The sequence below is a fragment of the Phyllostomus hastatus genome, unplaced genomic scaffold, assembly GCF_019186645.2.
Source record: "Phyllostomus hastatus isolate PE091 unplaced genomic scaffold, TTU_PhHast_1.1 phas_scaffold_21, whole genome shotgun sequence".
NCBI classification, from domain to species: domain Eukaryota; kingdom Metazoa; phylum Chordata; class Mammalia; order Chiroptera; family Phyllostomidae; genus Phyllostomus; species Phyllostomus hastatus.
In genome coordinates this window covers 46,965,112-46,978,860 of record NW_025334017.1, presented here as the reverse complement: position 1 = coordinate 46,978,860, position 13,749 = coordinate 46,965,112, and the positions used below count along the sequence as shown (strand labels likewise).

At 63.1% G+C, this 13,749-nt stretch overlaps 1 protein-coding gene across 1 annotated transcript in view; it reads left to right on the top strand.

Moving 5' to 3' along the window:
• The window catches only part of COL22A1 (collagen type XXII alpha 1 chain), a 167,873-nt gene that overhangs the window by 39,568 nt on the left and 114,556 nt on the right, over positions 1-13,749 (top strand). The window contains exons 6-9 of the mRNA XM_045861103.1: positions 2,739-2,862; positions 6,462-6,737; positions 9,856-9,936; positions 11,012-11,125. Coding sequence (XP_045717059.1) covers positions 2,739-2,862; positions 6,462-6,737; positions 9,856-9,936; positions 11,012-11,125 — 595 coding nt within the window. The remainder of the gene's footprint in view (positions 1-2,738; positions 2,863-6,461; positions 6,738-9,855; positions 9,937-11,011; positions 11,126-13,749) is intronic.

The window sequence follows — 13,749 nt, the reverse complement described above, 5'->3', positions numbered from 1 at the left end:
AGAGCGCCACCTGGGGCCACGTGGTCGCGTTGGCCAGTGAGGACCCGCTTGCAGCACTGCCGGGGCGCCTGGCCCACCCAGGTTCCCGGGTGGCCCTGTGCTTCCGTGATGTTGCATTGTTCCCCTGCGCTGAGCGCCCCTGCCTGGCCGCGCGGTGGGGAGGGCTGTGATGCAGAGATCGTCCGGGGCCTCCCCGGGGGCTCCTGGTGCTGCTGGAACAGGGGCTGGGGTCTGCTCGCCCTTCTCCGTGTTGGAGGCCCTAGACCGCCCCCCGGTGTGCAGGGCTGGGCAGAGGTGGGCTTGCAATTGTGACAGAGTGTGTTCTTGTGCTGTTGTGCATCGTGTCATCTTCCAGATGAACTACTGTACACCTGCTTTGGCCCGCCCCCGTACTTCAGCGAAAGGGCTGGAAAAGCCTGTGTGGCCCCGACCTGCCGCTTTGCCCCCCGGTCCGCCCCCCAGCCCGCCCTTGTTGGCTCCTCTGAGCCCTGGAGCCCGACCACCCTCCTCCCTCCTTTGTTCCTGCACTCCCCCACCGGGGACACCTGTGTGTCCTCCAGGGAGCGGCTCGACCCTGCAGCTCTCCGACACGCCTTCCCTGTGGACTGCCCTCGCTCCCTGCCCCCCTCACAGCCAGCCCCGTGTCCCCGTGCCCACCGCGGCGGGGCTGGCCCTCCCGTCGGCTGCACACGCACACGGGGCTGCGTGCTCCCGGGTGGAGGGTTTTGGCTGTTCTCCTGCGTTGTTCTGAGGATGTCTATGAGGTTTCAAGTGTCTTAATGGCCAAACACCGGAACCAAACTCAGCCTGGCACAGCTCTGACATCTCAGGAAGGAGCTGTGTCCCTTTAACACCTAACGCTTTGAAACGTGCGCACAGGTGCACGCACATTCCTCGTGCGCAGGGGTGTCACCGTCGGTGTTTATGTTTCCCCACTGGTCTGAGCTGTGGGGGGGCGCTCTGCTCTCCAGTCTGGTCCATTACTCAGTACAGTGGAATGAGGCGAGTGAGGTGGGTGGTGTTCCTCTCCTTTATCTGGCGCGACATTCAGGCCGTAGGACGCAGGTGTCGGCCCCGACCTCGGGTCCTTCAACCCCAGACCCCTCACCTTCGCTGTAACCCCGTAATCGGCTGCATTCCTTGTGGAAAGGGTTAGATTGGGCCGTGTTGTCTCCTGGAGGTAGTCTCTATTAATGACCTTCCCCCATGTCCCGATGGCAATATCTTTTTCTTCTGCGTGCTTCTGCGTGTAGCCTGAGAAAAGTCTTAGTCCTTCTCTCTCTACATGCAGATAAATAAGAACACAGGGGCAGACACGTAGACGTAGTGTAGATGCCTGTAGGTGTACATATGTAGATATGATAATATGTAGTATGTGTCTCTCTATGTGCATGTCTCCATATATATATCGACATGCGCATGTGTGTGTTACTTCAAGGGTGCAAGAAGAAAGTGTGTTTAGAAGCCATAGAACAGCTGGACCCTGAATGAAGGGGACGAGGAACGTGAGGTGAGGTCTCTGTGGCTGTACAGCCCGTGTCTGTTCAGACAGGGGGCAGGTCCTGGGGTGCTGGCCTCGGGCCCCCCCCCCCCGGAAGCCTGAGGCGGTCCCAGTGCCGAGCGAGGGACGGCTCTGCTCCCGGTGCCTGGATATGGCCCCGAGGGTGACATCCAGCCCCGGCGGTGGCTTGGAACTTGGAACGAGCGGGCCGGCTCCCAGCTGAGGTCCGTGGACCGAGACTCAGGGAGGGAGGACCAGACTTCGCCAAAGGCAGGGTCCCCACGGGTCCGCGAGTCTGAGAATCAGGAACCCAGCCGCCTCCGCACTTCCCTCCTGGCGCTCTGGCCAGACAGCCGGTGGAAGCCAAAGCCACGTGCGTTTTGGCAGCTCCCTGGCCCCCCGGAGGGGCAGGGCTGGCAGATCAGGACAGCGATGGGGGCCAGGCCCGCAGCTGCAAAGAGATCAGAACCCAAGCCCTGGCTGGTGTAGCTCAGTAGATTGAGCACAGTCTGCGAACCAAAGTGTCGCAGGTTCGATTCCCAGTCAGGGCACATGCCTGGGCTGCAGGCCATGGCCCCTAGCAACCGCACATTGATGTCTCTCTCTCTCTCTCTCACTCCCTCCCTCTCTTCCCTCTCTAAAAATAAATAAATAAAGTCTTAAAAAAGAGAGATCAGAACCCCTTCTTCATAGCTTCTTAAGAGGGATGACGTCCCTTCTGAATTTGGAGTGGAACTGCAGAGAGCTGGGGGCCTGCTCCACATGGGGGGCTGGCGCCATGTTCACTGGAATCCCGGGCTCCATGGAGCTGGAGGGAGGGTGTCCGGGTGCAGGGACAGGGGACCAGGTGGCACAGGATGCCACAGGTGGGCCTGGCTGCCGAGGAGCAGCAGGGAGAGGTGGAGGCTGGGGCACTCCGCTGCCTTTGACCTTGGGGAGTGGCCGTGTGGCATTTCTCATGGGTCCTGTCAGGGTCGAGGTGCTGGCGAGCTGGAAGCGTCTGCTGGTGGACTTGGAGGGGCTGAGGGTGGGACCAGGGGCCAGGGGAGGGGCCACAGGGTGGTCTGCCCAGGGCCACCTGGAGGCCCTGGCGGAAGGAGAGGCAGCGCAGGCAGGTGGGATGTAGAGACGTTCAGGAGGCACCGTGGGCGGGACTCGGGGGCCCGGGTACTGGGCTTCCGCCGCAGCTCCGCTGGCCTCACTGAGCCTGGTGTCCTCTGCCTCTGTCCCCCTCCAGGGACGTGTTCCCCCAGGGTCTGCCGGACGAGTATGCCTTCGTCACAACCTTCCGCTTCCGGAAGAGCTCTCGGAAGGAGGACTGGTACATCTGGCAGGTCATCGACCAGTACGGCATCCCGCAGGTATGAGCCGCGCACGGGCCTCCGGGGGGCCTCTGGGGGGCTGCTGCTTCCTGCGCCTTCCTCAGGGGGCTGGCCACACCCACCAGCCCCTCTCCCGGGCCTTGGTCCTGGGTCCAGGGGCTGGAAACGCAGGAGCCTGGGCCAGGGAGCCTGCGGGGACCGTCACACAAGCAGACAGGCACAGCTTCTCCCAGGGCAGGGCAGGTGCGGGCACTCCGGTGGGGATGGAGACCGGGGCCTGTCTGGGGCTGTTCCGCCTAACGGGGTGGCAGCCCACCTGCCCGCCCACCTGCCTGCCCTGCTGGTCTGCGGCACGTGCTGTGCCTGCAGCGTGAAAGAGCTTCCTGGCGCGGTAGGTAGAAGAAGGCACCCAGGCCCCCAAAACCGGGGTTCACATTGCATGTCCACCTCTTTCACGGTGTGGGCTCCGAGTCTCGGCGTTCTCAGCGGTCAGCTGGAGCACAGACTCTGCCAGGAGTGGTTGGCGGAAGCATCTAGAACAGGGCCCGAGAGCCGGTGCAGGCGGGTCATACCCTGGGACTCCGGGCCTGGCCCCGAGTGAGCTCGGAAGCCCCGCCCCAGCCGCCGGAGCGGCGTGGGGCTGAGGGGGCACAGACCCACCTCGGCGTCCGGCATCTGAGCCGCCGTCGGCACGGGGCGCTGGGTGGAGACCCCGGCGGCCCTGCTCTCCTGTCTGCCAAACCCCGGTTCCCGGCCCCAGCGTTCCTGGACCGATCGCTTCTCTGTCCGTGGTCTCCCCCCTGTTCTTTCTGGAGAAATGGACCGTGTGAAAACACGAGTCCCCTTGGCCGGGGGATTCAAATAAAGTGGAGGCATGCTCAGCCCCTCTGCAGCTGCTCGCCGGGAGAACGGGGTCTCACAGCTGGTTAGAGCTGGACTCTGGCGTGGCACAGAGTGCACGGGCACTTAGTAGGACCTTGGGACGGTCCTGAGCACTTCACACACCTCAACCCCCTCACTGCCCTGCGAGGGGGCCTGCTGCTCTCGCCCCACCGAGGAGGGAGCAGAACCACCGCGAGGTCCGGCCCGGGCCCGCGTTGTCCTAGCTGGGAAGAAGGGGAGGTTGTGGGATCGGAGCCCAGGCAGTCGAGGCCCAAGTCTGCCTTCTATCCACCGCGGGCAGGGGGCTCCTGTCTCTGTCGGTCCTCCGGGCCGTGTCTTCGGTGGCAGCCCCGGTCAGGCCGAGTGGCCCGACTTCTGCCGCGTGGGAGGCTGCCTGGAGGACACGAGACCCTTCCCCAGAGGTGTTTCTGGAGAGCAGGCAGCTGGAGTGGCCCTCGCCCCCTCCGTGGGCAGGCCTGGCCGCTCCCGTCTCCCAGGTCTGTGTGCGGCCCCGGGACTGGGCGCCTGCCATAGCGTTCCCGGGGGCCAGCCCGTGCCGCCCCCTCCGTCTGGCCGAGCTGGGTGTGCGCCCGTCCCCTGCGGCCACCGCCGCCCCTCCGTCTGCAGAACGGGCCTTTGGTTGCCATGCTGCTGAGCCACCCAGAGGCTCGCCGGCCTTCGGGGACCTCGGGCTCGATTTCAAAGAGGCGCCTGGCAGCTCAGCACCACGACACGGGCCTGGGCGGAGTGCCCTTCCCGGGCGGAGTGCTGGCGGGGAGTCGACCTCCGGGCCCTGGGGACATCCCGGCTAGACGCGAAGGGGAGCAGGATGGTGTTAGCAGCTGTCCCTGCCCCAGTCACTGGGGGTTCTGTCCGCTGAGGGTTGCAGATGCGTGGCCTCATGTAGTGTCTCCAACCACCCTTGAACTCAGGCTTTTTCCTCATTGTCGCCTGGGGAAACCAAGGGCATTCGCTGATTCCCAACATGATAAAGGGGCGGGAAGGAGGCTGGTGTGGCCAGGGCAGTGTCCGCGGGTCGTCAGAGGTGAGGCGTGGGTGCTGGGGGGCCAGGTTTTGTGGCCTGGTGGGCACGGGGAGGGACCCCTGCCTGAGAGCAGGCCCTGGGGGGGGGCCGGCCTATGCCAGAAAGACCGACAGTCACCCCAGCAGCAGATGACAAGGCAGCGTGAGCGGCTGTGGCGACGTGATCTGACTCTTTGGAAACAAAAGTTACTGCATGTGAATTCATTTAATCCCGTAATAACCACTCCGCGGCGTGGGCGCTACTGTGGCTGGGTTTTACAAGGTGAGGAACTGGGACGGAGGTTCAGCAGCCCGCCCGGGGCCGCACCGCCAGGCGACAGCCGGAGTTTGTGGAGACCGTTTTCATAAAGGCGCTGCGGTTCGGGGAGCCGACGGGCGGAGGGTTCAGGACATCGATGGGTGACTCTGGGAGCAGGGGAGGCCTGGGCGGGGGAGGTGGGCGGTGAGGAGAGACGGTGACCCTGGAGTCACAGGGGCGGATGGCACAGGAGGAGCATGGCCATCGGGAAGCCCAGCGAGCCGGGAGCACTGGAAGAATCAGGACCTGAGCCCGCTGTCTTCTGGCTTTTTGGTCTCCCCCCGCAGGGGGCTTCCCGTGGCCCAAACGGACCAGGAGCCCAAGGGCACGGGAGCCCTTGTTGAAGGTCAGGCTCCGGGAGCTGGAGGCCGGCCGAGGGAGGTGGAGCTCCGTGCTCTCCTCCGCCCGTTCGCTCGGGGAGTCTGATTTCCCGTGGGCTGCACGCCCACCCGCCTGCACGCACTGTCAGTGCTCGCCCATCTTGCCCGCGGTCACGTTCCTGACGCCTGGCACGTTGCTGGTGTGTCACAGAGGATGCTCGGCGAATGTTGTGCAAGGGATGGCGAATGAGGGCATTGTTCATTTATAAGAAAAGCCAAAGTAAATCTCGCTCCCAGAGTTTCCAGGCATTTTGCAAAGGGCAGGGGGCGCCAGGGAGCAAAGCAGGCAAGGTCCCTGCCGCTGAGGGACTTGAATCTGCTGGACCTTCTTCCGCTGTGTCCTCAGGGTGGGAGCCCTGTCCCTGTAGGTCTGGGGCTTGAGGACAAAGGCCCGCACCCTGAGGGTGGAGGGGCGGGTGTTCAGACTCACACTTGGCCTCTGCCCAGAGAGGTCCTGTTTTGCCAGCGGGGGTTTGAAGTGGCACTGGAGCCAGTCGGGGTTTCGGCGGGTCTCACGATCCGAGCCCCTCTGCACCCGCTGTCTCTCAGTCTCACGAACGTGCTCTTGCCTGCTCCGGTGGGGTGGCGGGGGGCTCCGCTGGTGAGAGGTTGCAGGTTCGATCCCCAGCCTGCATGTGTACAGGAGGCACCGATCCATTCCTCTTTCTCTCATGGATGTTTCTCTCTCCTTCCTGGCTCTCTAAAAGCAATGAAAAAAAAATGTCCTTGAGTGAGGATAAAAAAAAATTTTTTTTAATGAAAGAAAAGAGAAGTGCTATATTGCCTGTGAGTCCCTCCAGGCAGCCGGGATGGGGCCCAGGGTGAGGGTGCAGTCTGTCAGAAGGGCCTGCCAGGGGGGTGCTATTGGGGCGTCGCTTGGGGGAGGGAGTGCAGCTTACGCACGGGGTGGCCTGCCCGCAGCCGGCCGGCTGGTGAGAGCCACAGCCAGGACCCGGCTCACCGGTCTGACTCTGCAGCACCCCTCCCGCCTCTGCCCCAGGCAGCTCAAGGAACCCCGGTCCCGTCCTCCCCAGGTCTCCATCCGGCTGGACGGCGAGAACAAGGCGGTGGAGTACAACGCCGTGGGGGCCGTGGAGGACGCCGTCAGGGTGGTCTTCCGCGGCGCCCACGTCCACGACCTCTTCGACCGCGACTGGCACAAGATCGCCCTGAGCGTCCAGGCCCAGAACGTCTCCCTGTACGTGGACTGCGCGCTGGTGCAGACGCTGCCCATCGAGGAGAGGGAGAACATCGACATCCAGGGCAAGACCGTGATCGGCAAGCGCCTCTACGACAGCGTGCCCATCGACGTGAGTGCTCCGCCCCGCGTCCCCGGGCAGCGGCCCCCGGCCCCCAGCCCCGCCTGTGTCATGTGTCACACCATCACCTCGGGCTGCCTTCGAAGCGAGGACCCTGACTCAGGGGACTGCCGTGTTGGAGCCCAGAGTCACCCCCTCTCAGTCACTCACTCACCCACCCACCCTTTCACTCACCCGCTCACCCACTCACTCACTCATTCACTCACTCACTCACTCACCCATTCACTCACTCACTCACTCACTCATTCATTCACCCACTCACCCACTCACTCATCCATTCACTCGCTCACTCACCCATTCATTCACTCACTCACTCACCCATTCACTCAGTCACTCACTCACCCATTCACTCACCCACTCACTCACCCATTCACTCACCCACTCACTCACCCACTGACCCACTCACTCACCCATTCACTCGCTCACTCACCCTTTCACTCACCCACTCACCCACTCACTCACCCATTCACTCGCTCACTCACCCTTTCACTCACCCACTCACCCACTCACTCACCCATTCACTCGCTCACTCACTCACCCATTCACTCACCCACTCACCCATTCACTCGCTCACTCACTCACCCACTCACCCACTCACCCACTCACTCACCCATTCATTCACTCACTCACTCACCCATTCACTCACCCACTCACTCACCCATTCACTCACCCACTCACTCACCCACTCACCCACTCACTCACCCATTCACTCACCCACTCACTCACCCATTCACTCACCCACTCACCCATTCACTCGCTCACTCACTCACCCACTCACCCACTCACTCACCCATTCATTCACTCACTCACTCACCCATTCACTCACCCACTCACTCATCCATTCACTCACCCACTCACTCACCCATTCACTCACCCACTCACTCACCCATTCACTCACCCACTCACCCATTCACTCGCTCACTCACTCACCCACTCACCCACTCACCCACTCACTCACCCATTCACTCACCCACTCACTCACCCATTCACTCACTCACTCACTCATCCATTCAATTATTCAGCCACCCAGTCAGTCATTATCACCTATACACTGAGCACCTGTTACGTGCCAGGCACTGAGCCCAGCACTGGGCACACGGTGTATCTGTGTTTACACATCTCCGTCTATGTCTGTATCTGTGTCTGTGTTTGTGTTTACATCTCCACATAGCCGGTGACAAGCACAGGAGGCTGTGTCGCCCTGGTCATGTGTTGGTGCATGGAGACCCCATGCACACTGAGCAGGCTGTGCTAGCGGGCAGCGTTACTGTGGTTCAGTTACGCTGATACAGACTCACGTGGTACACAATCACACTGCTGCTCATTTTACTGATTCTACGCCCGCTTGTTTTGGTTCAGGTGCTAAAAATACAATCTAATTTGATGCTCACAATGCCTTTGAAATTTCTAGACCATTGCTATGTTTTAAGTAAAGAAGCTTTGTCTTGCTTTGCTAAGTTAACGCACATGGTTGATGCATGTTTTGATTTTTCTTTGTTGAGGGGCAATCACATAAGTAAAACGTGCACTTTGGTGGGTTCTGTGCAGTGCACACGCCTGTGCAGCCCAGTGCACACAGGTGCACACCTAACTTCTAAAGTTGCCTGAAAGCACCCAGTAGTGCGGGGCGGGGAGGGGCTGTCGGCCCACCGTGGCGCCCCAGACCCGAGTGCTCTGCACCCCAGCCGGGTCCCTCGGGTGCAGGTCAGGGGGGGAGGTTGTGTGGCGACACAGCCACTATCGTCTGCCTCGGGAGGACAGCAGCCTGTGACGGTGGCCGCTGTCTCTGGCTTGTCCGTCACTTTGACACACAGACGCAGGCTCTCTCTGACTTTGAGACACTGATGTCGCAGAGAGCAGAGGGGCTCTCACTGGGGTCGTTCTGGTCTGTGGAACGAGGGCCATGATGGCACTAAGCATCGGCTCTTACAGGACCTTGGGAAAGGCACCCGCCTCGGGTGAGCAGGGTGGGTCGGCGATGGGGAAGGGAGGAGGGGTCGGCAGGGGCGGCTTCCTGGAGGAGGTGACTGGAGGATGAGTGCATTTTGTCTGAGCAGAGGAGCCTGACCCCCTCAGCACTGTGTGCGAAGCCCAGAGAGGCGGCAGGAGCTGGGGGCGCAGCGTGGGGTGAGGCTGGGTGGATGGCAGGGCCAGGCCTGTGCACCCACAGGCCCAGGCATCCGCCTGCGGGGCATGTGGCGGGAAGCGGCGTTGAGCCAGGGCAGGGAGAGTCAGGACCCTACCTGAGGAGGTGCCCTGGGGCTGCAGGGCTGACGGAAGGAGGAGGAGGGGCGGGGCCAGGCTGGGATTAATGAGAGAGGCTCCCGGCCTGGTGGGCAGGGACAAGGTCAGTGTGCTGGGGGAAGGGTCTGGGGGCTGCCCTGGGGGTCAGCGCGGCTCCTGGTGACTCAGCGCTGGGCTGCTGAGTCTTCCCTCCCCCGTCAGCTTTGCGGGGCAGGTGCGCACCCAGGGGACTGCACACTGAGCCCCAGCACCAGCACAGTGGCCACCTGACTGCAGTTACCGTTCACTGCTCACTGGCTCCAGGGTCCGCACTGCTAGTCACTTCTTTCCATTCCGGCCCCGTGAGCTCACTCACCGACCCGCCCCACCCGGGGAGGAACAGCGGGTCCAGGGAGACGGAGGGACCTGTGCGGGGAGCGCAGGTTCCGCGGCCTGCTCCATGGCCAATTCTGCACGTTACACCCCGATTCTCGGGTTTGGGGGTCACAGTGGCCCCTCAGGGAGCCCTTCTAACTCCCTGTGGGGTCTGGGGGCTCGGTGTGTGTGTGTGTGTTTAACGCCATGACTCCTTTGAACAATATCAAGGGGTTGTGGTGTTAGAGGAGATAGAAGCATCTTTTCATTTTAAGAAGTTCCTCTAAGCAGCCGCGTGGGGCACCCCAACTCCCAGGTACTGCTGTGCGGCACCACGGCCGTGAATCAGCGCTGGGCCAGCTCACCTCCTGCAGCTGACCCCACGATTAGAGGGGTCCAAGTTCAGCTCGGCGACGGCCGTGGTGGGGTTGGACCGGGACGCCCGGCCCGCCTGGAGCTGTGGAGGGTCCTGGGCCCCAGAGTCTCACCCACAGACCTGCTCTCTTTGCAGTTCGACCTACAGCGGATTGTGATTTACTGTGACGCCCGCCACGCGGAACTGGAGACCTGCTGTGACATCCCCACGGGCCCGGTGAGCAAAGTCTCTCGCGCAGAGAGGTTGGGAGGAAAGAGGTCGTTGGCCTCCAGGAGGACAGGGGTGTCCAGGGCCTGGAAGGGGCAGCTGGGGCTCGGGACACCCGCCATCCCGACGGCACCCGGGAGGGAGCCCTGTGGTCATTGCTGGGGATCCGTTTCTGGTCCCGCAGGTGAGCAGGGTCCTGCAGGTGCCCAGGGTCCTGGTGTCGGCCCTCAGCACACGGAGGCCCAGCTCCGGGGGGCGGGGGGCAGAGCTGGCAGCGAGTCCCCAGGAGGGGTGACTGGTCTTGCCCTGGGTGCTCCGAGGAGGGGCAGGCTGCAGTGCCCTGGGCTGGGCGGCCAGACAGGAGTGGGGCGCGTCACGGGCGGGACAGGCCAGGGAGGGCCCCGGGCCCTCTGTGTGGCTCAGCCCCTCCCCGTGGGACCTGTCCCCTCTGCCCCTATGCGGGTTTCTCCCTCTCCCGCTGCTTTACCAAATCCCAGCTCCAGGGCTGCTCAGAAGGTGGGAACAGTGGAGCCTGCTCCCCAGGGCCGAGGGGTGAAACCCACGTGCCCTGTTCTGTGGCCCCGTCCCCAGGACGCGGCAGGTGCTGGGCCAGTGTGCCCGTCTCAGCACGATTACGGGGCCCAGCACTCAGTGTGAGGGCCGCCAGGCCGGGGCCTGGAGCAGACGGCTGGAGTGTCCGGAGAGGGAGGGGGAGGGCTGGGGGGAGGGGAAGGGTGCACGTCCTCAGTGAGCGAGCACCTACTGGGCGTGAGACACGGCGCCGCCCTGCCCTGCTCCTGCAGAGGTCAGCACTGGGCTCAGTGGGGTGCAGTGGCCCCTGTGGGTGCCGAGAGGCTACGGAGGCAGCTGATGCTCAGGCCTGTTCATCTCCAGGGCCCCAGAATGCCGGGACCTGTGGACAGACACGCCTCGTTCACGCAGCTCACGCTCAGGGGTCCTGGGGGTCCCCCTTCCCCTTGGCCTTGTCGGCTCTGAGGGAGCTGCAGGCAGAGCCCCCTGACCGGCAGGGAGTGGTGCTGGGTGAGGTCCAGGTGCTGACCCTCGCTCTGGACTTCCCTTCCAGTGCCAGGTGACCGTGCTGACGGAGCCCCCGGCCCCGCCGCCGCCGCCCACCTCCGGCAGCGAGCACGTCGGGTTTTTGAAGACCATCAACTGCTCCTGCCCGGCTGGAGAAAAGGTACTTCCTGTAGCCCCGTCCTGGCCTACTCCGAGCCCCAGAGCTGAGCAGGGCCGGCCAGCCGGCCAGCAGGACTGGCAGTGGAGGCGGGAGTTTCCCATCATGCCCGTGCCCTTCCCAGGACTCTCGGGCAGGGAAGTGTTCTTGCTGCCCGGGCCTCTCACTTCTGGGTTCTGTGCAGCTGGGGCGGGAGTCTCTCAGACCGGGCTCCGTGGCACCTCTCCCCGAGACAGTGAGGCGTGCCCGAGGCTCTCCTGACCCCTGCCTGCATCCCCGACTCACGTGGGACGAACTCAGAAAGGGTGTGGCTGGAGGATAAGGCTCAGAATGGCTCTGGGTGGGGGTTCAGACGTGCTCTGGGGAACACGCCCTCTCCCCTTTCTTCTCCGTGTTTCCTTTTTTTTAAAGATTTTATTTATTTATTCATTTTTAGAGAGTGGGGAAGGGAGGGAGAAAGAGAGAAAGAAACATCAATGTGCGGTTGCTTCTTACGTGGCCCCCGCTGGGGGCCTGGCCTGCAACCCAAGCCTGTGGCCTGACTGGGAATCAAACCTACGACACTTTGGTTTGCAGCCCGCGCTCAATCCACTGAACTACGCCAGCCAGGGCTCAGTGTTTCCTTTAACGAGTCGTGCCCCCCAATCTCAGTGCCAGTGCAAGCAGATTTTTGTGCGTCTCGTTCTGAGCTTAAGAACGAGCGTGTTTCTGTGAACAGCGCCCCCACCCATTACGCAGAGGAAGTGCAGTGCCGAGTGCCGGGGCCTCTGTCCCTTGTCTCCCCCTGTGGGCTGGAGGGGATGGGATAAGGAGAAAAACTGTCTACTGTTCAAGCAGAACAGACACGGACAGGTTCACAAGGGCGACAGAAGCAGAATGGTGTTGGACAGCGTCTCCACGAAGGGCACTGGACCCGCAGTCCCGGGCCTTGACCTCCAGCCTGCGGTCAAGGCCACGGCCGTGTCTGCACCGCTCAGCTCCGGGCCAGCACGCAGCCGGGGCTCAGTGGCTCTGTGAAGGACTCGGGAGACACAGACACAAATGGGGAGTCTCGGGTGAGGTGCACGGGAGTGCACCCGCCTGCGGGGTTTCAGCAACAGCCTTCTTTCAGTGAGCCTGACCTGGCCATAGCTGCCCCCCTGCCCCCACTGCTTCCCACCACAGAGATCCCGATCCCGGGACACAGGCAGCCCCCAGGGAGCTCTGAGTCAGTGGGGCTTGGGGAACGCTGGCCCGGCCCTGGAAGGCCTGCTGCCAGCCGAGGCTTTCTCAGGGCAGCAGGGGGAGTGAAGGATCCTGGGTCCTGGTGCTGCTGGTGCCGGGCAGGTGGGGGATGATGGACGGACAGCAGGGAGGGACTATGGTGGACGCTCAGTGCAGGGCAGTGGCCCCACGGCTTGGGGTGGCCACGGACAGTCTGCAGATGCGGCTTTGCCTGTCAATGAAGTAACCAAAGCAGGTGTGTGAACCCCAACCCTTTTGCGCCCTCATGTGCACTAAGAAGCCGGAGGAGCAGGCCGATGGTGTTGTGAGGTTTGGGCCGCTGGCTGCTGTGTGCATGGGTGGCCTGAACCAGGGAGGGCGGCCTGTCCCAGCCCCATCCAGCGCAGGGCTGTCCCAGCACCAGGCCTGTGCCCTGCGTGTGCCCTGCTGAGGCCCCTGTGGGACTCAGACCCTGGGAGGGGAGCCTGGGCTTGAGCACACCTCCACCCTCCCGGTCCCACCCACCTCCCCACTCCCGGCCCTCCGGCTCTCCTGGCTGCCACTCCCCTCCTGGGTGCGGCTGATGGACCCCCGCACTCCCCCCACCCTGAGTGGCCCCCAGGGAGTCCCCAGCTGCCTTTCCAGCCTCACCGCACTAGGGTCCCCTCCCCGTGCCGTGCCAGGCAGGGACTTCCGGTTCCTGGAGGGTCACGCCCTTCCTCGCCTTCTGGCACTTGCATTCACAGCTTCTGTCTGGGGCCCCGGGTCCTGCTGTGCCCCCCTTTGTCCGGCTAATACTGCTTATTGTGAGAGGTCCCCCGGGGAATTCCTCCCCTGTCCGTGCTGCCCGTGTGACTTCCCTCCTGCCCGCTCCCCCTCCCGCCCCATCGTTCACCGCTCACCCACTCGGGAGCTCCTTACGAAGCACCTGCTGTTTCCCGGACCCGGTGGCCCCTTCCCCCGCCTGCGCTTCCATCCATCACGGCAATTATCACGTCGCGTTCCAGCGCCTGCCTGTCTCTACTTCCGCAGACAGGTTCCAGATGGCAGGGGCTGAATATTGGCGAGTCTGTGCCTGTAGCTATCGAGAGAGAGCTGCTGTTATGCCGTGGCTGAGTCGCTGGACACGTGCACCGGAGTAGGGAGGATGGGTGGGCGGACGGACAGATGGATGGGTACGGACGGACGGATGGGTGCACAGGGGGGATGAAGAAACACACCCTCTCTCTCTCTGGCTGGCAGGACGAGGCCTGGCTCCTTAGGATTCCCCGCTAGGCCACAAATCCCGAGCCCCGGCTGCCGGGGGCCTCGCCCAACCGGCTGTCCCGGCATTCAGTTCGCAGCATGCTGTTCTGACAGCACCAGGCCCCCGCCGTGTGGGAAGCACTGAGGTCTTAAAACACACAGGACGTGGTCCTCCAAAG